We start from the raw sequence: 24,481 nt of genomic DNA on the forward strand, positions 1-24,481 counted from the left end.
GACCATTTAGTATGACATCTGTTCACTTTGTCAGGTTGAGATAAAGACTTCCAATTTTCTGTAGGGTTTTTTTTTTTAAATCAAGAATGAGTGTTGAAATTTGTCAAATGCTTTTTCTGCATCTACTGAGATGATCTGAAGTTTTTGTCCTTGGCTCTATTAATATAGTGTATTATATTTATTGGTTTGTATATGTTGAGCCATCCTTGCATCCCTGGGATGAATCCTACTCTGTCAGGGTATATTATCTTTTTGTTCTTTTTTTTTAAACGAATTTTATTGGTACATTTAAGGTATATAATGTAATGACATTCATCACTGGAAATTTTCACCTTTACATACTCCATCTTGGTTCTTATTTTTTCCCCATTCCCTTGCCCTCCCTTCAACCCCTCCACCCATTTCTATCTACAAAGCCTTTGTTTCCATTTTTTCTTTTTCTTGTGTTAATTCCATTTCCACCTTTCTTATCCCCTACCTCTCCCACTTCCTATTTAACATTATCTATTATACCTTTTAGTCCTTATTTACACTCAGTTTCTTAGAGAAACTAGAGAAACTATTCATTATTTACACATATGCATCCTGTTTATTTCACTTAAAAGTATCACCTCAATGTTCATCCAATTAGCTATAAATGTTTCTAGTTTTTCATTCTTTATGGCTGAGTAGTACTCTATTTTATAAAAACACCCCACATTTTCTAGTATATGTGCTGCCAAAGTGAGCACAGTTCTTCTTCCTCCTCCTCCTCTTTCTTCTTCTTCTTCTTCTTCTTTTTTTTTTTTTTTTGGTACCAGGGATCAAACTTGGGACCTTATGCTTGCAAGTCAGATGGTGGAACCACTGAGCTAAATCCCCAGAAAAAAAACACATTTTCTCTATCCAGTATCCTGTTGATGGGAAGTTGGCTGTTTCCGAGTTTTAGCTATCACTAATTGTGATTCTATGAACACGGGTGCACATATATCACAGTGCTGTGATTCTTTAAATTCTTTGAGGAAGATACCAAGCAGGGGTATGGGGTATGGGGACCTCCAATCCTAGTTCTTTCAGGTATCTCCATATTGATTTTCATAGGGTTTCATCAGCCTACACTCACAGCAGCAGTGGAGCAGCTTTTTCCTTTCCCCACATCCCCACTAGCATTTATTATTGGTTGATTTCATGATAGCAGCCATTCTTTCTGGGGTGAGGAGGAATCTCTCAGTGTTGTTTTCATTTGCATCTCTCAAATGACCAGTGATGTTGAACATTTTTTCATATGTTTATTTGCTATTTCTACTTCTTTGTCTGAGAAATGTCTGTTCATTTCAAATGCCCATTTTTGAATTGGGTCTTTAAATTTGGGAAGTTTGAGTTTTTAAAGTTCTTTATATATTCTAGGTAGTAGACCTTTGTCTGAGGAAGAGCTGGTGAAAATTTTTTCCCACATTGTGGGTTGTCTCTTCACACTGTTAGTGGTTTCTCTTGCTGCGCAGAAACTTTTTAATAAGAAGAGATCTTCCTTGTTGATTGTTTCTGCTAGTCCATTGGCAGCTGAGGTTTTGTTTATAAAATATTTTCCTACACCACTGTCTTCAACAGTTCTACCAAACCTCTCTTCCGGCCTGTTTAGAGGTTCTATTTTAAGATGTAGATCTTTAAACAATTTTGATTTTAGTTTAGTGCGTGGTGCGAGATATAGGTCTAGTTTTAATCCTTGGCAATTTGAAGCCTAGTTTTTCCAGTACCATTTATTAAAGAGGCTAACTTTCCTTCAGTGAGGGTGTTTGGCTCCTTTGTGGAAGATGAGGTGGCTGAGTTTGTCTGGAGTTGTTTTTGCATCTTCTAATCTGTTCCACTGGTCCTCAGGTCTATTTCTTTGCCATTACCATGCTGTTTTTATCACAGTGGCTTTGTAGTATAGTTTCAAGTTGGGGATTGTCATACCCCCTGCCTTGTCTTTGTTGCCTAAAATTGCTTTTGCTATTCTAGGTCTCTTCTTGTTCCAAATGAACTTTTGGATTGTTTTCTCAAGGTCTGTGAAATATGCTGCTGGGATTTCAATTGGGATTGCATTGAATCTATATAGCAGTTTTGGAAGTATGGCCATTTTCACTATGTTGATTCTTCCTACCCAGGAGCAGGGGTTGTCTTTCCATTTTCTGATATCTTCTTCAATCTCTTTTTTCAGAGTGTTGCAGTTTTCAGAGTAGAAATTTTTGATTTCTTTCATTAGGTGGGTTCCTAGGTATCTCATTTTTCGGGATGCTATTATGAAAGGAATTGATTACCCATTTCTCTCTCAATGAGTCCGTTTTTCATGTACAGGAAATGTACATGTACATTTCTGTGTGTTGACCAGAAAATCCAGGTATTTTGCTGAATTTGTTTATTAAGTCTAGAAGACTTTTGATGGAGTTTTTGGGATTTTCTAAATAGAGTATTATGTCATCTGCAAATAATGACAGTTTGACTTCTTCCTGTCCTATCTTTATTCCTTTTATTTCTTTCTGTTACCTGATTGCTGTGGCTAGTGTTTCCAAAACTATATTGAACGGGAGTGGCGAGAGTGGACATCCTTGTCTTTTTCTTGATTTCAGTATTTTTTGTTGGTAAGTTTTTAATTACATTTTTCATTTCGTTGATTGATATTGGGTTGTTTAGAATTTTTAGATCTTCTTTGTTAAACTTTGGTAAATTATATGTACTTAGAAATCTATTTCTTCTATGTTTTCCATCTCATTGGAATACAGATTTCCAAGGAAGGTATTGATGATCCTCTGGATTTCTGCTGGGACTGCTAATTTCACTCTTTGTCCTTCTTAATTGCATGTATTTGGGCCTTTTCTTTCCTTTTTTCTTTTGATAAGGTTGGCTAAGAGTTTATCAATTTTTTAATTCTTTTGAAGAACCAACTCTTTGCTTCATTGATTTTTTTTGTATCATTCACTTAGTAGGCATTACATTAATTCTACTCTGATCTTTATAATTTCCTCCTTTGTATGAATTTTGGGTATGTCCTGCTCTTCTTTTTCTATAAGCTTGAAGTTCAGTATTAGGTTATTTATTTGAGCTTGTTTTGTTTTCTGAATATGGGTATTCACTTTTATGAATTTCCCATAAGACTGTTCTCATTGTGCCCCATAAATTCCAGTATGTTGTATTGGCATTATCATTTAATTATAGAAAATTTCTAATTTCTTCTATAATTTCCTCTGTGATGCATTGGTTGTTCAGGATAGTATTATTCAATTTCCATGCATTTATGAAGTTCTTGTGATTTCTTTTGCTATTGATCTGTAGTTTCATTGCACTGTGATCTGATATTACACAGGGGATCACTTCAATTCCTATGCATTTACTGAAACATATTCTGTGAGCTAATATGTGGTCTATGTTTGAGAATGAACAACTTGTGTGCAGCTGAAAAGAATGTACATTCTGATTTTGTGGGTTGGAACATTCTTTAAACATCTGTTTGTTTGAGTTCTAGTATTTTGTTGTTGGGTTTTAGTCTAGTTGATCTGTCTATTTGTGGCAGTGCAATATTGAGCTCCCCCTCTACTATTGTATTAGTGTCTATTTGCTCTTTAATGTCTGATAATATTTGTTTTATATAGTTGGGTCACTAGTTTTTGGTGTACATATATTATTATAGTATATATGCTGATGAAGTGAGTGTGGTGCATATATATTTATAATTGTCATCTCTTCCTCTTGGATTACTCCCTTTACCAGAATGTAGTGACCTTCTTTGTCTCTCTTACTTAGTCTTGGTTTGACATTCACTGTCTGCAATAGGATAGCTACTCCTGCTTTTTTTTTTTTTTTTTTTTTTGGTGGGGGGTTCCTGTTGCATGGAGTATTGTTTTCCACCCTCTGACTTTCAGTCTGTGAATTTCTTTTTGAATTAAGTGTCTTTCTTGTATGAAACATATTGCTGGATCTTGCTTCTTGATCAATTCTGTCAGTCTGTTTGTTTTGATTGGTGAATTGAGACCATTAACATTGATGGTTAAAATGGGTATGTATCAACTTATCTTTGTCATGATATTTTCCTGTTGCATTTAATTTCTTTCCTTTCCTAATGGATTTATTCTGTTGGATTACACGGAATTGCAATCCTCATTGTCTTTTCCTAGGATATTGCTTGAAGTGCTGGTTTGATATTCATGAAGTTCCTCAGGTGTTCTTTGTTGTGAAAGTATCTTATTTCCCCATCAATTTTGAAAGCTAGTTTTGCAGGGTACATCAATCTGGGTTGGAGGCTGTTTTCTTTTAAGGCTTGAAATACTTTACTCCAGGCTCTTTTTGACATGAGGGTTTGTGCTGAGAAGTCTGCTGTGATTCTGATGGGCTTTCTTTTGTATGTGATTTGTTTCTTTTCTCTAACTGCTTGTAGTATTTTCTTCTTCTGTTGAGTTTCTGGAATCCTGACTTATATGGCTAGATGTGGATTTTTTTTTTTATTCATGGCTTGTTTGGAATCCTATATACCTCACTTATCTGTATGTCAAATTCTTTTTCCCTACTTGGGAAGTTTTTGCCATTACTTCTGGAAAAGTTTTTTTTTTTTTTTTTTTTTTAATGTCGTTTGCACTATCTCCTGCTTTTTCACTAAGTGCAGTCAGTTATGTTATTCTTTGCATCATCTAGCAGCTATGATTTTTTTGTGGTCCTTTGCTATTTTTAAGAAATCTTTCTTTTCCTAGTCACTGACCGCAATCCTGTCTTCTATAGCTGTTATTCTGTCTTCACATTGGCTCATTCTGCTGCTTATACTTTCAGTGGAGTTTGTAATCTGGGTATCTGTTTGAATCTGCTTTAAGGATTCTATTTTTGTCCTATGCTGGGCATTTGTGGATTCCATTTTTTTCACAAGCTGCTGCTTCTTCTTCTTCTTCTTCTTCTTCTTCTTCTTCTTCTTCTTCTTCTTCTTCTTCTTCTTCTTCTTCTTCTTCTTCTTCTTCTTCTTCTTCTTCTTCTTCTTCTTCTTCTTCTTCTTCTTCTTTTTTGGTCAGTGTCTTCTCTAGAGTTATTAATCATGACTTTCACTATGGTCATGTTCTCCATTGTTATCTGCAAATTTATTTCTGATTTCATTTTTTTCAGATCCTCTTTCACTGCCAGTTCAGGGAATCTAGGTGGTTGAGTTTCAGATTGTTCCATCTTGCTCTCCGGATTTCCTTTTGTTGATCTGGAAATTTGAGTTTGCATCTTGTTTAGATGTCTTCTCACTTCTATTTTTTCATTATTTTTGAAATTTTTGGTTTAATTCCTGGGTAGCTGCTTATAAATAGCTCATTGTAAGTATCTTTATTGCTAGTATTTAGGGAATGGCTGCTTCTTGGATTGTCTTTTAGGTATAGTAGGCCTTTGGGTTTTGAGTCTGTAATGGCCCTTAAGCAATCTTAGTTTTGGTATACTGTGAAGGACAGCTGCCTAGGAAAATCATGCCAGCTTGGCCAAAGTAATACAATCAGCATCAAACACAACATAGAAAATGACAAATTGTGGTAGCTATTATTCTGACACCTTTAACTGCTTGGACTACATTTGTGGTTATATTCCAAAATCTTGGACCAACCAGAAATACGTATACTGTAAAAAATCCCTTCAATATAGCGACTTTACCCTCCAGGAAGAAGACTTAGAAGGAGTTGGAAGGGTGGTAGAGAGATAGAAGAAGAAGAGGTCAGAAATAGGGCTGGAAGTTACAGAAGGATCACAAAATGTTTGGGAAACTGGTGAAGACAGAAGGTAAAGAGAAGGTAGGAACAAAAACAAGACAGCAACAGAAAAACTATAAACTTTATTCACACTCCTGTAACAATAAAACCCACCAAGAAAACAAAACAAACAAACAAACAAACAAAAACAGGGCCAGGGATTTAGCTCAGTGGTGCCACTGTCTGCCCGCCTTGCAGGTGGAAGGTCCCAAGTTCAATCCCCAGTACCCCCAAAAAAAGAAAAAAAAAAGAAAGAAAAAACAAACAAACAAAAGGAACAGGACAAAAACAGAAGTAAGAAAGGAGAGAAATGGAGAAGAAGAAAAGACAAATAAAATAAAAGAAAAAAGGGGTCTAGGTCCCTGCTGCAGGGGCATGGGATGCCCTTGTGGGTGTGGGCTGGTGAGTGCATGTCTTACAGTCTGCATTCTGGTTTTGAATACTGATCCTCTGTGCCTACACTGTCTTATTTGGGTACACTGTGCCTTAGTTTACTCATGTGTAAAATCGGTAATTATATGGTCAAACTCTCGGGTATGTAATGAAGATTAAATGAGACCATCTAGTAAAGTACTTCCACAGAGACAAAGGCATGGTGGAACTTAGTTATTGTTATTATGGTTAACGTTATTGATGAATTGAAAGACACACTTCTTGAACACCTCTTATGCCCTTTGCTTTAGTACCTCTGCTATACTTCATAAAAGAGATGCAGCTAATTTGTCCTTTGTGATCTAGATGGGTCCTCCTGGGGTGGCAGAACTCATGGTAGTAGTTTAGGTCTTTTTTTTTTTATTAATTTATACTGGGAGTTGAGGATAAATGGTCCTTGCCTTGGCTCTCAAGTATCTTCAACCTCTACTCTAGTACAGGTTCTCCCAAGGGGGAAGTGGCTTTATCCTTTTAGGAGAGAGTTGTAAATATATGAAAATATGCTTGGTAGTGACAACTGGGGAAGTGTTATTGGCATCTACTGTGGTAGATAATGGCCAGAGGTGCTGCTGAAGGTCCTGTAACATCAGGACAGCCCCCCCCCACAATAAATTACCTAGTTCCCACAGCGTTGATTGTGCCCATGTTGAAAATGCCTGCTCTAATATCTTCTCGTGCCAGATAACTTTGTACTTGAGTTATAAGGCAAGGATGTTAGGGTATTAAAGAAATGCTCAGAGAGGGTAAATGACTTGCTCAAGTCTGCACAGGTTAAACAGATATTTTCTATTTAAGATACTCTGTGATCCTCATAGCAAGGCACAGTTTTAGACATTTAAACACTCTGTTGTATATTTTCTTGTTCTCAGAAGAATTTATTAAGTTTTCCCCCAGACTTCTTGAAATAAGTGATAATTTGTTCTAAAGTATTTGTGTCTCCAGCTAGACTGATATACTCTGTGCAGGCAGGCCTTGGACTCTTTCGTAGTATGTAGCTGGGTCTAGAGATGTGGAGTATTCACAATGTTTAAAAGGCTGATTTTTGCCATAATGGAACTGAGGGACTTGTTTGGTGTCCACAGCTGTGCATGGCATACAAAGGCTACAGAAATACAATCCTGAGGATGACTGTATCTTTTGTAATCGGCTTTCAAAACATCACAAAGAAGAATAGTACCTGTGACTGGAGTCTCATGGGTACCAGCCCCAAGAGGTAGCTATTCTTCAGGAGGTAGGATGGGGATTCTGCCTGCTGGAGAGGTGGGATTGACTGTCATGTCAACAGTGGACCATGGGATATACTAACAACCTTACATTTGGGACCCAGCTAACTTCAGGCTTTGAACTTAATCTATTTGACAAAGTATTATGACTCAAGAACAGGTAGCTGCTAAGGACAGAACAGTTCTTAGCAGGACTCTGAAATTTCTCATAGGCACAGAATCATAGCATATCATATGTGGAAGAACTTAGGGGCCATTCTTTGCCATAGGAGGAAAACTGGGGCCCAGTAATTTATCTATATGCAGTTAGCTTGTGATTCTGAAATAAGATTAAGGCATTTTGATCCCTTGAGTCAGTGTCCATTGCACATACTTCTTATGGTTTGTTTAAATGATTTTAAACCTAAACACAGTAAAGTGTAAGAGAATTATCTTCCCTGTGGTTAGAACCTAACATATATTCTACACATGCACAATTAAATTGTAGTTTGAAAATGTTGCTGACACTGTTGTGAATGATTGACTTAAACTGTGACTCATAAGTGTTACAGCTACAGCCGTGTGGAGTGCATCTTGGGTGGGGTCCATACCTGAGGCACATGGGCCATGTGGTACAGGGCTCACAATCTCTGTCTCAGCTGCAGAGTCCTCAGGAGAGGACTGCAGGTCTTACCAGCGGCCCTTTCCACCCTGTGCTGTTTGCAGCTGGCAGTTCACTTGCACAGATCTTTGGGACGTGTGTGTGCATCGCTCTGGGGATCTCCAGCTGCTTCAGGCAAATGCTCCTGTACTGGTTCATCAGATTGCCCTCCACTCGCCAGCCCAGGGGATGGGCTTCCTTTATGTGGATGAAATTATTATTGCAGACACAAACCTAACAGGTGATCAGCACATCTGCTGTCCTCTATGGGCTTGTCTTCAAATTCCTGCCTCCAATTTCCCGGTAGAGGTTGCTGTTCTTTTAATAAGGAGGAGACAGATTATTTTCTACCTTGTCTGCCTGTTCTGCAAGTAAATGGGGCTAAAACTCCTGCCTTTCTCTCTAGCTAGTCCCTCATTTTCACCCATTTACCTCATTATTTTCTCTTTCTTCTGGTGCTTGTGCTCTTACTCCAGCTTTTCTACCTTCTGGTTGGGAAGCTTTGGTTTCCTCATATGTAAAATGGGTATAATAAGGGCTCTGCCTCATTAAATTACTATGAAGATTAACCACAGTTTGATAGAAAGCACTCATGATAGGTCCTAACCATAATCAGTGTTTAGTAAAATAAGCAATTATTAGTAATATTGTTAGGCCAGCAGGATTTTTCCATCTTTCCTAAAGTTAATTTATCTGTTATACTGAGTGCTAGAAGGAACACAGCCATACTTGCTTGGTCTTGTGTCTGATTTACAGCCCTCAAGAACGAGAGCAACACTGCAAGGCGGGCATATTTTTCTGAGAGAGTATCTTTGTCTTTGTCTCTGTCCACCGAGACTCCTCCTGATCATTGTTCAGGACTCAGGCCTGGCCCCCTTTCCCACAGAGTTTTGTTTGCCCACTCTTGGGTACAAAGTCCAACTCTCCTTGTCCACATCTCCTAGGGACAATATGCTCACCAGGGTCCCTGCTGGGAGAGCTCACATATATGTGTGATCAAGTGCTAAGAAAGAATGCTGCAGTTGGCTTTCAGGGGCTCTAGACTTCCTGCTGTTGCGTCTTTCCTTTTATGTTGAAGTTTTTTTGACTCTGGGGCTCAGCCTTCCTGTTTGTCATAGTTTTTCTCTCTCCAAGGAGAAAAAGATGATACAGTCACTTACATTTTTTTTTTTTTGTACTGGGGATCAAACTTGGGTCCTTGTGCTTGCAAGGCAGGTGGCACAACCACTAAGCTGAATCCCTGGCCCAGTCACTCACATTTTGATTTTAAAAAGTGTGCAACTTTTGAGCTTTTTGTCTAAAAATATCAGTTGTGAGGGCAGGGGAGCTTGGGGGTGAGTGGCAATAAAACTCTATCAGCCCTGGAATTGCATCATCTTTGATATTCATTAAAGTTCTGCCTCTTACTTGTTTCAGTGTTTTGGGGGCTTATAGGATTGCTTAATGTCCAAAGTCTGTGTACTGGTGTACTTAGAAAATGACACACTGTAAATGGCTTGCTGGGATAACCACCTGAATTTGTTGGCTCTAAGACAATTGGGGGAGGTTGGTGACCCCAAGTGCTGCCTAGATTTCTAGAGGGCAAAGGGATCAGTAGTCAATATTTCACGTATTTGAACCCACTGGCTGGAACACTTTAACAGATAACAAGTACCATTTCACTTTTTCCTCTATATCCCTTCACTGACATCCTGTCTGTCTAAGCCCTTACAGTCAACAGTCCAGAACATACTTTCCTTGCCCCTATCTTTGTTACCAAATGCTCTGTGGATCTAGAATCATCCAGGAGTGAGATGAAGAGGGGAGCTGGAATGGGAGGTTGGGCATAGAAAGAAGAATAGGGTTAGCTTGGATGAGATGTTTTGCCTCTCACTTTATCAAGTTTTTCTACTGGGAATGACTGTGTCATTCACATGTGCACACACACACACACACACACACACACACACACACACACAGTGTTGGGGATGAAAGCCAGGGTCTTAAACTTGCCTGGTAAGTGCTCTACCAGAGGCCAACACTCTCAGCCCAACAACTTTTTTTTTAAGGATTAGGTACTGGCAACATAAACTCTGTACAATTGGGCTCAAGTTCATGGTTAATTGTATGCCATTTATGTGATCAATGTAATAGTTATATTCTCTTACCTAATGTCCTCTATGGAAGTTCTTTTAAATCTAGCAATAGTTCTTATTGATGTTTTCATTTGGTTCTCAGAAGCCCATGAGATGGCCTGGTATCCTATTGTCTCCACTCTATGCATGAGGAAACCAAAGCTTAACAGGATTTTCTTTTAGCCCTTCACCCCCGCCCCCAACCAGTGCCCACAGCTGAGATGTGGGGGAGGTTAGAACCTAGGCATCACTGACAATCTAGCAGGACTTTCAAGGACTCTCTCTTCAGCTGAGCAAATCTTCACTTACTGAGCACCTATTCTGTGCTCAGTGCTGTGTTAAGCACTGGGTCTGCAGAGATGAATAAGACCAAGTTATTGTCCTTGACCTCTTTATAGTCTGAGCTATAGTTAGTAAGTCTTGGGAAAGATGCTGTCTTTTTACGCATGCCTAATACTTTAAGAGGGCAAAGGATGTTAAATACAAATTCCACTGCCCCTTTTTATTTCTCAGACTCACTAAGCTTCCTGCCATGTAGATTGCTGTCACCTGTGTGTTCACGATCTATAATTTGGATGAGAAACTGAGTCTTTGGGGCTTATGTTGATTAGCTGAGTGGGTACCCAACAGGAGTTGGAAACCAGGATTCGAACAGAGATGTTTCTGAAAGCTAGACTTCATTCTGCACACTCCACCCTTTGAATAAACACACAAGTACGCCTATTTTGTTCCTTGTGTGCTGAGTGCCCCCGAGGAGGAACAGCTGCACATCCCTAGAGTTGCCAGGGGTCATGGAAGGGAAGGAAGAATTGGGGCCAACTACACTGTGGCAGAGTATCCACTGTGACAGTGACGGCTCCAAGAGCACAGTTGGTGATATCTGGTGTATTGAACTTTGCTGTGGAATTGATCTTCATCTCATTAAATTATGACCTTGCATTTTCTTCGTGGTACTAAACCAAATGATGTGTCTCCTGCCTCCTCTCTTTACTTTATGTATCAGCAGATGGGTAGGAATCTATAGTTTTAAGTGCACATCTTCATCTCGAGTTACCCCATGCTAACTAGATCACTGGTCTCTAGTTTCTCAAGATGATTCTTCAACAGCTCGCCCCGGTGGAAATCTGGTGGAATCAGTCTCAGTGCTGGGATCCCACCCGGTCTACAGTGTAGCCTCCTGGGTGACAGGATGTGGCACGGAGCTCCCACTCATCACTTCACGGTAGGGAGTGACTCGCACACAGTTCCTCCTCAGGAACCATTGGCTGTGGGGACACAGAGGTGAGCCTGGGACAATAAAGCCACCTCTCTTATTGCTTGACGTGGGGTTCTTCTCTTGAGAATACAGCACTAGCCTCACCTGCAAGTCTTGTTAACACTTTGCTACCCCTGCACCACATTATCAAATGTAGTCATTTTGAGCAGGGTCTGAGAATTTGCAATTTTTTTTTGTATGGGGGATTGAGCTCAGGACCTTGCACTTTCCAGGCAGGCAGTGGAACCACTGAGCTAAAACTCCAGCCCTGAGACTTTGCAGTTTTAATGATTTGCCAGGTGATGCTAATTCTGCTACCGTTGGGACTACATTTGAGAACTAATTTCTATTGAATTTATTAAGAATATTAATTTTTATGCTGTTGAGAGCTTCATCTTAGCACTGTTTTCTATTTATTTCCCTCATTTCACTTCCCATATGTTGATTTTGTTGTAATTCGTTCAAGTGAAACACCGTTACCTAAGAAACAAAAATAATCATTTTGAGAACTCACCACCAGATGGCACTAGAGCCCCGTAAGTGTGGCTTCTCAAACATTTCTAGCCATACAGTGAAAAGCAGTAACTAAGGATCAGACTTCTTGAAGTCCCTGGAACACATGCATGCTTTAACTTATTCCTTTAAATTTTCACTTAACCCCAAGTAGGATTGGAAGAATTGAGACGTGGTTCTTTTTACATACGCACTGTGTGTGTACGTGTGTATGTGTGCTCCCTCATCCTTTTTCCTTTCTCCTATTTCAAAATGAGTTCTTATACCTACAGCATGCTGGGCAGTGTATTAAAGGCATGTAAAGAAATCTTGAATCTGCATTCCAATTTTATTGATTTAGTGTTTGTTTTGTGACCCTGTGGTCAGGAAAGATGCAAAAACCATCAATAGAGTAAAGAAGTGAGAAAATTTCAGTGGTAGAGAGGAAGCTACCATATTGGCTGGCTCTAAATGCCAGTTATTAAATCTGAAATGTCAGAGGTTCATTTAGGTTACTTTGAACAGGTTCACACTTAGAGTGGTCCTGCCAACCTTCCCTTCTGAGTTTTTCGAAAGTCCCTTGGCTCCTCTGGAAGCTGCGGACCTAAGCCAGGCAGGACGCTCTCTAGGTTGGCTTTTCCTGAGCATATAGCCCAGCCCAGGCAGTGTCACTCTGTCTGTCATTCCTCTGTGTGTTTAGGTTGCATATCAACATGCATTGTTTAAATAATACTCTTGACAGAAACTGTGTATATCCATTATGGAAAATTTGGAAAACATAAACAGATAAAAGATAAAAAAATCATAGTTCCAATGCTGGGATGATGTCTGTTAGCATATTTGATCTGTATACTAACTGCCTTTTCCCCAAGATATATATATATATATATATATACACACACACACACACACACACACACACACACACACACATATGGTTTTAAAACCTTATATTGGGATGATATATTATGTGTAACTTATCCTTTACACCTAATGGCATAGGTTGAATATTTCCCAAATTCATTAAATATCCTGCTGAAATGATTTCTAATGGTTTTCCTAGTCTACTTTGGCTTCTAGAACAAAGCAGCCCATACAAGTTATCTTATCAACAACAGATATTATTTCTTACAGTTCTGGAGGCTGGAAAGTCCAGTATCAAGGCTCTGGCAGATTCAGTGTTCAGGGAGGGCCTGTTCCCCAGTTTATGGATAGCGCCTTCTCATTGGGTCTTCACATGGTAGAAGAGAAGAGGATCCCTCCTTTGGCCTATTTTATAAGGACACCAATCCTATTCCTGAGACTGTCCTCATGGCCCAATCATTCCTCCAAAGGTCTCACCTCATAATGCTATCACCTTTGGGGTTAGGAATTCAATGTATGGATTGTGGGAGAACACAAACATTCCGACCATAGCAGTGGCCCCATAATATTCCATCTCATGCTGTATCACAACTTATTGGACCCACTTGTATGAAAATCAGGATCGGGCAGGCAGAGTCTGTACAGGGGAACTATATAAGAATGCAGAGGGGCCATGCTTTAGCTGGAGGTTCTGGATAAGGCAGTACCTGTGCACTAGGAAACACTAACTTTTTTTTGGAATAGGTAAGTGGTATTAGAGAAAACCAAGTTCTCTTTCAACACTACAGAATCATAGCTGTGGTGGCTAAGGTCACTTGTTGCTCTGGATCTCTGTGCTCTCAGAATCAGTGTTGAGTGAAGGGAAGATGCTCTTAAAGAATCCTAATATTCCTACTATACTTTTTCTGCTGTGACAGGAGGACACCCAGTATTTGGGAGCTGGGGCTCATGGCCTGGAAGCAAGGGTGATGGGTTGGTCTTTGAAATAGAGCTATGATATATTTGGATTGGCACATCTTGGTGGCTACTGTGGTTAATGTTTTGTTTTTGATACACCACAGCTCTGTACCTACTGAAGGAATGGAAGACTCTGAACTGGTTCAGGGGACAACACAAAGACTGCAGAAGACAAGCCCACCTTTGGGAGGACACTTTCGAATCCAGCTTTCTAATACAGTGATTCCTGGTAAAGGTGCAACAGTTCTTGTTTAAGTATCTAGGGGCATTCACAGGCAAACAAAGTCCTATGGCGTTGTCCGATAGGGTGACAGTTTTAAATTTGTAAAATTTATTTTCCAGTATCTGAAAATGGTCTTCTTAAAATTAAAGATGTGGAAAGGGATTTACATATTTATAATTCTAACCTTTAAATTTTGTACTTATGGATATTGAGTGGATTAGGTTTCTGGGACTTCATGATAAATTATGATAAAATTGGAGACATAAACTACAGAAATCTGTACCTTTCCAGTTCTGGAGTCCAGCATCCCATAATCAAATTGCTGAGGGGGCCACCCTCCCTCCAGGAGGTTCGAGGGCAGAACCAGTTTCCTGCCTCTTTTGGCTGCTGCTGGCTGCTGGCATTTTGTAGCTGTGTCCCCATCAGTCCACCCTCTGCTTCTGTCCTTTGTGAAACTTTCTTTCACTCTCTTCTGAGGATATACATGATTAATTTATGGCCTACCTGGGTAACCAAGGATGAACTCCTCCTAAGATCCTTAGCCACATCTTTTGCCACATAAGGAAGTAGTCGTTCTTTTGCCTTATAAGGTGACATTCATATGTTCTGAGGATTAGGACATAAGCGTATCTTTTGGGGGCCATCATTTAACCAGTTACTTTTGAGACTTGACCAAAGGCCACATAAGCCATTGACAGCAGGGGTGTGAACCTGTGTGTGTGTGTGTGTGTGTGTGTGTGTGTGTGAATGTCACATCAGTCCTCCTCTTTTCTCTAGAGTTATCTAGATGAGGGTCGGTGGTGGCAGTGTGCTCAGAGTTAAACTCAATGGTGACACCATATGCTGCTGAGGATTTCAGCAGTTTCCACAAAGGTAGAAAGAGAGTGCAGATGGAAATTATCATAGAGTTTTAAAATCTTCAGTAATACACGTGCTTCACAGAGGACAAGGATTAGGAGGGATAACAGTGTGTTACTTATTTGATAGAAACATTGGAGAATCAGAAAGGGGGCTCAGGGGAACTCACGAGCCGGTTGTGTAAAGATTCATACACGATCCAAATCCTCCCTCCCTGGCAGACGGACTAGGCTTACAGGGGATCTTCGTGGGTGGGAGACACAGAGGGATGCTTTTACAAGTGTAGGGAAACTTAGGACAAACTGACGGTGCCTCAGCTTTTGGGGTCCGATAAATGAGCAAGTGCCTATGTGCCCAGCCTCTCTGAAGCCCACCAATGGGCTGTGTGTCTCTTCTCACAAACAAGACAGATGATCTGTAGAGACTTTCTGGTGCCAAGTTTTATTGCTAAAGTTCCTCACATCACTGCCCACAAAACTCAAGGGAAGTCAGCCTTACCCGGCCTTTGAAATGGTGATGACCCAGATTATGGTATAACTGTAGCAAAGTATTTTTTAAATGACAAGACTTGTTTGCACTGCAGAAATATAGTGGTACTTTATTAATCTTTCAGGGCAGCATGGAATTCAAAAAGGCGGCTCTGGTCTAGGTAGAAAGCAACTTGGGCTTTAATCTAAACCTGTTGTACTGGCATTGCAAACTTTTGAATATCATTAGGGTTCATTTTCTTCATCTTTAAAGTAGGCAGTAGAGTACCCAAATAACCCACCTCACAGGGGTGTTGGGAGTTGCTAATGAAATGGAAACTTTTGGTAAAGCACGAAGCAGCGTTCAGACATAGAGGTTTGTTTTTTCTCTGTGGGTATGTGGAATGGGGAAGCAGGTGGTTGGGCTTAAAGGAAATTCTAATAGAGAAACCAAAGTTAAATGCCAACATTCCTCAGCTGGGTTGGTTAAGTTTTATGGGTGTCAGCTGCTGTGTGCCTCTTTATTCCTTGTGAAAACTGGCCAAGTTTTCTCTGTTCATAAGGCTGGCTAAAATTTTCCAGGGAAAAGCCAGATTTAATTAGATGTTCAGCCATTACAAAGGTGTCTGAAGTTTACAGTTTGAGTTGACAGTTGAGATTGTTTTGTCCGACATACTGTTTTCTCTGCTTGTCCTGTGATATGAAACTGAGGACAGGGTATTACAATGTAAAAAACATGGGCATCTGCTTGTATTTGCCTTGGGGAAAAGTGGAGCTAGGGCTGAAGGTTTTTTTGAAGTTATATTTTGACCTTGACAGTCTCCTTCAAGCAGATAACCCAGATTTTATACTCTTATCCTTGATGAGACGCTGCAAAATGGATTAATTAGTGCTTTTTGTTTTCTGTAATAAAACTTTCCTTCACAGATGTCCCTGTGCACATTTCTGCTGGTCACCTTCACAAGCTCTTACAGGACAATGCTGATGACTTCACATCTAGATACCTCAATGTCAGTGACTTCACTGTAAAGGAGGATGTAAACTCTTGCTATGAACATGTATGGACCCTTTCCTGGTCCACCCAAGTTGGGGACTTGCCCAATTTTATCAAGGTATGTATGGTGCCCTTTTGGTGAGACCAAATGGATTTGGTAATCTGGAGAAATTTTGTAAAAAGAAAACAGAATTATATGAGTGAAAACTGGCATGGATTATTCATTTTGTAGGAATGCTCAAGTAAAGGGAATTTATGATCTTTCTTTCTGGAAGTTTTCAACACATATTTTGTTTCTCATTCCCTCAATAAAGCAGTTTAACCCAATGTCTCCTTTCCTAACTGTGGATAGAGAAGTTGTTGGTCAGTGTCCACCACACAATAATTTCACATCTGTTATTGGATAATTTAAGCAGATGTGATTGACTTAGATGATCCTGGAGGCAGATGGCAAACCAGAAGGAAGTTTAGAAAAGAATTTGCTGTCTTTGGATAATGATGAAACCAGATGCTCTTGCATATTTAGGACCTTTAAAAATAATCTAATGATCATCTAGCATTTGATTATTATAAATGAGCCACAAGATGAAATTTTTTCCCAGTTATATGGTATTTTAGGTCATCTTATTTGCCAAGGAAATTTTAGGGTGAAGACAGAGGAAGCACGGGAGTCTTTGCTGTTATCTCCAAGCATTGTTTACTCATTTTATTTTAACGTGTTCAATTCAGAATTGAAATAAAAATAAGATAAATAAAATAGAGAAGCATCTGAATCAAAATAGCTCAAGACTTAGAAGATTGGTATGTTGTGTCTCTTTTGGCCTTTTCACTTGTAATAAGTACCCTGCTAATTTCCTGGTGCTTCTATTAGTTATTGCTTATTGTTAGTTTTCTACCTTTCAGTCTTTGTCACTTTCAATTTTACTTTCTAGCTCTCTGATTTGTTTCAAGCACAACGTGCAAACGCCCTTATCAATTATTTTAATCAAGAATAGATTTCTCCTTCATGACAGCTTACCAGAAATCTACCAATCCTAGGTCTCTGACCAAAGTCTTAGAGGGATGAATCCTTCTGTAGCCATTCGTGTGGTGTTTGATGGTGGAGTTTTCCTTGGACCCATATTTGGAGACATGTTGGCTGCTGCTCACCAGCATGCTCAGGTGAGTGGATGAGTCACCCAAAGTACAGGCACAGCTGCCACCTCACTGATTTGTAATGTGGGCCAATGACTTAGATCCCAAGGGTATGTTTTTCTACCTGGTAAAATGGGGTCAATTATGGTTTCCCTCTTCCTAACTTCCACTATATAAAGCACTATGAAAAAAATATAAATGCTTTCTAACTAGAATATTCTATTGCTATTGATTATATTATTATGGTGCAAAAATAGAGAACCTCTATAGCCAAACAGGATTTGTGCTTCCACACAATGGCATTGGAAAGTCAATGGGAAAATTCAATACCTTTTGCCTTTAAGAGGTCCTTTTCCTTTTTCCATCTGCTCATATTTCTATAATATTATCTGATTTTAATTTGAGAAAAATTTAAAATATAAAAAATGTAAGGAATACTAGTTTTTAGTTAGTGACACATGGGTATTCAGACTGAGAATTAGTTCTCAATGTTCTGATATGTTTGCACTTTTTATAAAAGCTATAAATTTTTACTTTTAGTGTACTCTTTATGAAAAATAGAACATTATGGATGAATTAAAGTGTTATTTATTATCTAAGCAATTCAACTCTCTTTCATAAGGAAACTTATACATATCAAGTGTGTTTTTAAGTCATTTTTTATATGTATAGATTTAATTCAGTTATATATTTTTCACTTTTCTCATTTCTGAGAATTGTTTGAGATAAAATTAGTTCTAGTAAAAGGGTGAGATATACAGTGTTTTCTTAAGGATTTGTCCCTTTAAAACAAAAAGGTCCCAAATCAAATGTCCACATACACTTTGGCCTTCAGCTATATATTCAAGTGGTGAAGGTTAAGGAAAGTCTCTATTTTATTGAACTTTATTAGCAAAGAAAGGGTGTTCCACATGAGATGGTGAAAATACAGTTGGAATGACCTAGTTGAAAGTACAGGGATAAATAGACTTTGTGCAGTTTAAGTTTATGAAATTTATTTCTAGATGACAGAGAGGAAATTTACTAAACTTTAGCATATTCTGCCATGTGTGTTGGCGTGCACCTGCAGTCCAGCTGGTTAAGGTAGAAAGTTCCCGAGTCTAAGAGTTTACGATCAGTTTGGGCAACATAGTGAGATGTCAAGTCAAGTCAAGTCAAAAAACAAAAGACAAGAAAAGAAATGAAAAATGATCTAGTGTATATAATTAATTGCATAAGTGGATTTCAGCATTTCTAACACCATTTTAAGAAACCTTAACCTGTTTTGAGTCATGCATTACAATTTAAGGTTTAGGACTGGGAAAAATAGAAGAAATAAATGAGAATAAGTGGACTATTCCCACATTTTAGTTTGGGAAATCTTTATGAGCATTTCATGGCTACCCTGTGTGCACGGGAGCCACATGCATTTGCTTTTAATTCTTTTGCTTTTTTTCAGGTGGTTGTGCGAGTGAATGATATACCGGCACAATGTCTGGGTTCCTGTTCTTTCCAATACCTCTCAGGGTCAACTCCCAGGGTCCATTCTGTATGGTGTTCTCTTGGTATGATTTGTGACTTGGTTCTGATCATCAATTTAGATTCAGTGATCTTGTTAGAGACCACGTCAGTCATGATGGGTGGGTAGAAGATGCAATAGTTCTTTAAGTGGAGGTTGAATGATGCAGCACAAAGTGCTTTGTTTGGTCCATCTAAGAGATATAATTATTATTTGAAATGGGGGAAGTAGGTTTTTTTTTTTTTTAAACTTCAAGTGTTTTATTTTTCCTTGTTCCTTATTTTAAAATATTCTCAATTTTCTCTTTCTTTCCCAATGACCTCTCATAAGTAGTTTGAAAAAATTTAAAATGGAGGCTGTTCACTACAATAACAAATGCAGTTGTCTAATATTTGAGTCAGCATTCAACTCTCTGAATTTTGGGAAGAAAAGATGAAAGAGACCAAATGTTTGATGTTAGAGCAGGATCTCTTAAATGGAATTATATCACAGAGATGGCTTTGTTTCTAAATTTATTTCTTCCTTTTAGATGGTGACACCAATCCACTGGTTTATATCACTGGAACTGGTTTTTCTGGTGATTCCCAGTCCTTACAGGTTACAGTGAATGAAACAAGTTGCAAAGTTATTTTCTCAAACCAAACAACTGTGGTGTGTCAGACAGACCCATTACCAGTGGGAGTGCATCAGGTCTCGGTGTTGGTGAAACCCTCTGGTCTAGCTGTCAATGCCAGTGGAGATGACCTCCTCCTATATGTGGAACCCAGACTGGATGCTGTGGAGCCTTCGCAGGCTGCAGAGATTGGTAATCTGCACATGACTTCTTATCCTCTGAATCTAGTGCTCTTGCCAATGCTCAGGGATCTTGTCCTGCAGGGTAGCCGATTCCATGTATACTACACTCCAAAGCTCTTATTTACTACTACTTCTAATAGGCAATAGTCATTTAAGGCCTGAAATGAACTCACTGTCATGTAAAAGGCTATAGTTTGGCTGGTCGTGTCAGACATAATTGGTTAGGGTGCCAAACATTGAGTCTATTAGCCTAATGGAAATGATGCTAGACTGAGAGTTAGGACATATCCCTGGTCTTTGGTCCTATCGCAAGTCACATGTGTGACCTTAACCCTAACCCTAACTCTAAGTTTCAGTTGCTTCTACAGGGCTTAGTCTTAAAAATAATAATGATAACAGCAATGATGTCATTTATTGTGTACCTCTTTTAAGTGGTCACACATCCTAAATATACTTACAATTACCCAAAAGATAGAATTATTGTCCACACTTTTCAGATGAAAGAAAGCTGGTTCTCAGAGGAAAGTGACTTACTTAGAGCTTCATCTGGAAGGCATTGGAGCTAGAGTTCACCCAGAATGCTGTGATGCCCCTGGTGCTTCTCTGTGTAACTTAGAGAGTAGCTTAATGGTAGTTTCTTTGTAGGCTCCTTGGCGTGAGAATGAGTCAACAAACTGGAAAGTTCCTTTAAAACAGAAAACATTTAAGCAATGTGAAGTATCAGCCTTTTCCACTGACCAGGAACTTTGTACCCTAGTTGGCCCTTCACAAATGTGCATTAGCAATGTACTGATATATATTACGTAAAGATGATATACACTGGGTGCACACTGGGTGTTGGGTAACGTGCAAGCCAGCTACTGTGTGAGTAGTGGGAAGGCCAAGACAGAAAATCTTGTCCACATCACCCCCATACGTGTGTCTTAGTTGCCTATGAAAGACTTGAGGTTTCTTCATGACTTTCTGCTTTGTAAGGGACACATTTAACTTAAAGTAGGCCAGCTAGACTTCAAGCATCTCAGGAATACAATACTCAAGCTTGTGTTTGCTGGTGTGTAAGTTTTGCACCATAAACTCGTTTCCTTAGTATTTTAAATTTTTGTAACTGTTCTGGTGGCCAGAAACCTGTAGCTCAGAATCTATTTTAAATCAGTGTACTTTGGTTCACAAACTTATTGTTCAAAGGAAACAGTTTGCTTCTGACAGTAGAGTAAGAGTAGATAGTGTGAAATAAGGAATCATGCGGTCCACCCTACCTTGTCTCTGCTTAGGAAACAGAATAAGCTCCTATTTCTCAATGATTTATGGAAGGAGCCTGATATGTGGTGCTCATAATGAAAGGTCATACCCTGTACTAACCTAGTAAGTATTGGTTTGAGTTTAGGGCTCATAACATTCTTCTGATTTAATTTATGAGTGGGTTAGTCTTCTCACTGTGTTACTTTTGCAGTTCTTGGCACACTAACCTCCTTCAGGTCCTGCCACGAGATTGGTGTCTGGCACATACTTCCCTACACAGAGTGCTGCACAGGTAGGGGGATATCTGTCCCAGCTTGTGCCAGACTGAGGGATACCAAGGATGCAAACCAGCATGCAGAACTCTTAGTTCTAAAAATCAGTCCCAGGAAAAATCAGACTGAATTGATCATTTTATCAGGATGTGGTCTATCAGTGATACACAGTGAAAGGATTTGAAGTTGTGGGAGGATCACACATCTTCTTATATTACAGCCAAAGGTTGAAACTCAGAAGGAATAATTCCAGGTGGGTGAAAATTAACTTTATTAAGATTAAGGAGAAGGCAGAGAGAGAGAGAGAGAGAGAGAGAGAGAGAGAGAGAGAGAGAGAGAGAGAGAAAGAGGGAGATATGCTGTAACTACTGTTTTCCTTGTAACTGCATTTAAACTTTCTCTGTTAACTCTGCCACCTAGAAAATGGACCATTGTTTGTCACTTGCTCAAAACTAATTGTACTACCCTGTACAGATCCCTGTGCTGGGTGCTGAAGATCCTGGTGCATAAAGTGTGGTCCTGGGCCAGTGGTGTCGCTATTGGCTAGGGCCTTGTTAGGAAGGAGTGCAGGGTTTCAGGCTCTAACCTAGACCTCTGAGTCAATCTGCATTTTAATAGGATCCTCAGACAGTCTCCTATCAGTAGCATAGTTTCTGGCTTCTCTGCTGTGGGTGATTTAAAGAGTCCCATTAACCATGCTGAGGCCCATTAACAAGAAACTTACGGATATGAGTGTATAATGAATATAGTGATCAATAGTATTGGAAATCACCACTTGCCCATATGCTGACTCACTCAGGGCTTTTAAGGACACCTGCGGCTTTGCCTTACATATTCCCTTGGTAGCTTTTGTGCTCTGCATAGAGTTGTCTCTCCCAGTCTTGGCCCCTGTAAGGCACCTCATGAAGGGAATGGGTTGCAGAATGATGAAGCGCTGGTTGTGATAGGATGACCACTGGCACTGGAGGAAGGAGATGGGAAACAAGGATAACGTGAAGATGTGAGGCCTGAGGAAATCTTGGACAAGAGAAATTGAGGCAGAAGGAACATCAAATGATGTCCTGAGTCAGAATGAGTTCAGTTTGTTCCAAGTACAATAAAGAGGGCTGGAAGAGATTGAGCAAGGGTAGAAGGTGGGAGATGACTAGGAGCAGGTCAGATGGCCTTAGAGCTATGAAAGGATGAAATAAAGCTTTTGTTCTGCAGGTGACATGGGCCAGTGGATTATAAGTGGAGAGACATGATCTGACTTAGGCTGTAGGAGGAGGATATACCGTGTAGAGGCAAAGATGGAACCAGCCAGATCAGCTAGGAGGCCAACTTTGGCTTGGACAAGGGCAATATATCTTAGAAACTGGTAAAGCTGCCCTATTTGTTTTTTAATGTCATGGTTGTCTTTTTCTTAAAATTAAAAAAAAAATTAACACATAATTCCCCTGCCATAGTATTTACTTTAAAATAGTATACAATTTAGTGGTTGTACACCTCACCACTAATTCAAGAACATTTTCATCATCCCAAAAGGAGCCCTGTACTCACTGATAGTCTAACTATTCCTTCATCTTTTCAATTTCTGTCTCAATACATTTTCCTCTTCTAGATATTTGATATAAATAGTCATAAAATATGTAATTTTTGTGTCTGAATTCTTTACTTAGAATAATACTTTTAGGGTTCATCTCTGTTGTAACACGTAATATTATTTCAATATATATTATACATAAATAGTATTCCATTTTATGGGTATACCACATTTTGTTTATCCATTTATCTCATGATGTGCATTTAAAGTGTTCCTACGTTTTGGCTATTATGAATAATACTACTTTGAATATTTATGTACAAGGATTTATGTGGATACAAGTTATCAGTTCTCTTTGCTAAGAGTGGAATTGCTGTAACATATGATAACTAACTTCTTTGGGAATAGCTTGTTTCCAAAATAGCTATATGAATTTACATTCCCACTTGCAATACAATATTTTCACATTTGTGTCAACACTTCTTATTCTCTTTATCACTCTCCTCCTTTTCATTCTTTCTTTTTGAGAAAAGGATCTCACTATGTTGCCCAGATTCATCTAGAACTCTTGAGTTTAATTGATCCTCCTGCCTCAGGTTCCCAAGTCCTGAGTCTATAAGTGCATGTCACCACACCTGACTCTTATTTTCTTTTTTTAAAAAATTTTATTTTTATACTAGCCATTTTAATAGTTGTGAAGTGACGTTCACTGTTGATTGATTTGGTGTTCCTTGGCTTGTAGAATATTATCCTCACCTCTTTCTTTATCTCTACGTGACTTTCCCCCTGTGACTCATCCATGTCCAAATTTCCCCTTTTATTAGGCACACCGTCATATTGGATCATGGGCCCACCTTATTCCAATATAACTTTGTTTTAAATCAAGTAAACAAATCTGCAAAGATCCTATTCCAAAATAAAGTTGAAATTTGAATACTGGGCATTGGGAAATCAATGTATGAAATTTTTTGGGGAAGTTGTAATTCAACCCCAAACAGGATCCAATTTTATTCTTATGTGTATAAGTATAAAATGGTCTCATTTTGAATATGTGTAAAAATATTAGCAGTATAACTTATTAAAAGTGGAATTGCTGAATTAGGAGATTATATATACTTTAAAAAACTTTGATTAGTATATAATAGTCTCTTCAGAAGTTGCATAATTTACTTTTTATGTGTATATGAGTATCTGTTGACCAAATTGTTTTAACAAAATGTTTTCAAACTTTTTCATACTTATCAATCTCATAGGAGAGAAACAACATTTCAGGGTTGTTTTAATTTACATTTTTTTATTAAGAGTGAAATCATATCTTTTCATGTGTTTAAGAAAATTATATTCTTTTCAGTGAACTGTCCGTTCATCTTAGTTTCATTTTCTAATTGGATTATTGTTCTTTTTCCCTGATTTTTAGGAATGTTTTATGTATTAAGGGTACTATGTCTGTATATATTTGATCATTTGTCACTTTTTACCATTTTAAAATTCCTAAATAACTTAAAATTTTTATTTGATATAATCCGTCTTCCTTATATATACCATTAGGGTTTGCAAAATACTTAGCATGGACTTTCTGCCTGAGAAATTGTATAAAAATTAAAATTCTGCCTGTTTCCTTTTAGATTTTTGTACTTTTGTTTTTATGCTTAAATATCTGACCAGTGTGGAATTTGACAGAAGATGTGGTAAAAATTCAGATTTAATTTTTTGTTGTTATTTGCTTATTTTAGTACTGGATATATAACCTATTTATGATGCACTCAGGTAGAATAAATGTTTATCACA

At 38.7% G+C, this 24,481-nt stretch overlaps 1 protein-coding gene across 8 annotated transcripts in view; it reads left to right on the plus strand.

The window, feature by feature from the left end:
* Pkhd1 (PKHD1 ciliary IPT domain containing fibrocystin/polyductin) overlaps nt 1-24,481 on the plus strand; it is a 458,548-nt gene that overhangs the window by 34,234 nt on the left and 399,833 nt on the right. For 6 of the 8 annotated variants that reach the window (XM_019208499.1, XM_019208501.1, XM_019208502.1 and 3 more), the window contains 8 exons: nt 7,229-7,359; nt 8,075-8,250; nt 11,207-11,345; nt 13,796-13,926; nt 16,167-16,351; nt 17,272-17,394; nt 18,806-18,911; nt 19,395-19,670. In XM_019208499.1, the coding sequence (XP_019064044.1) occupies nt 7,229-7,359; nt 8,075-8,250; nt 11,207-11,345; nt 13,796-13,926; nt 16,167-16,351; nt 17,272-17,394; nt 18,806-18,911; nt 19,395-19,670 (1,267 nt within the window). Of the gene's footprint in view, nt 1-7,228; nt 7,360-8,074; nt 8,251-11,206; nt 11,346-13,795; nt 13,927-16,166; nt 16,352-17,271; nt 17,395-18,805; nt 18,912-19,394; nt 19,671-24,481 lie in introns of those variants that run through there. The other 2 variants (XM_010631095.1, XM_019208505.1) reach the window with 2 other exon arrangements.

The sequence above is a fragment of the Fukomys damarensis genome, unplaced genomic scaffold (assembly GCF_012274545.1).
Source record: "Fukomys damarensis isolate Sample0158 unplaced genomic scaffold, DMR_v1.0_HiC HiC_scaffold_14, whole genome shotgun sequence".
Taxonomy (NCBI): domain Eukaryota; kingdom Metazoa; phylum Chordata; class Mammalia; order Rodentia; family Bathyergidae; genus Fukomys; species Fukomys damarensis.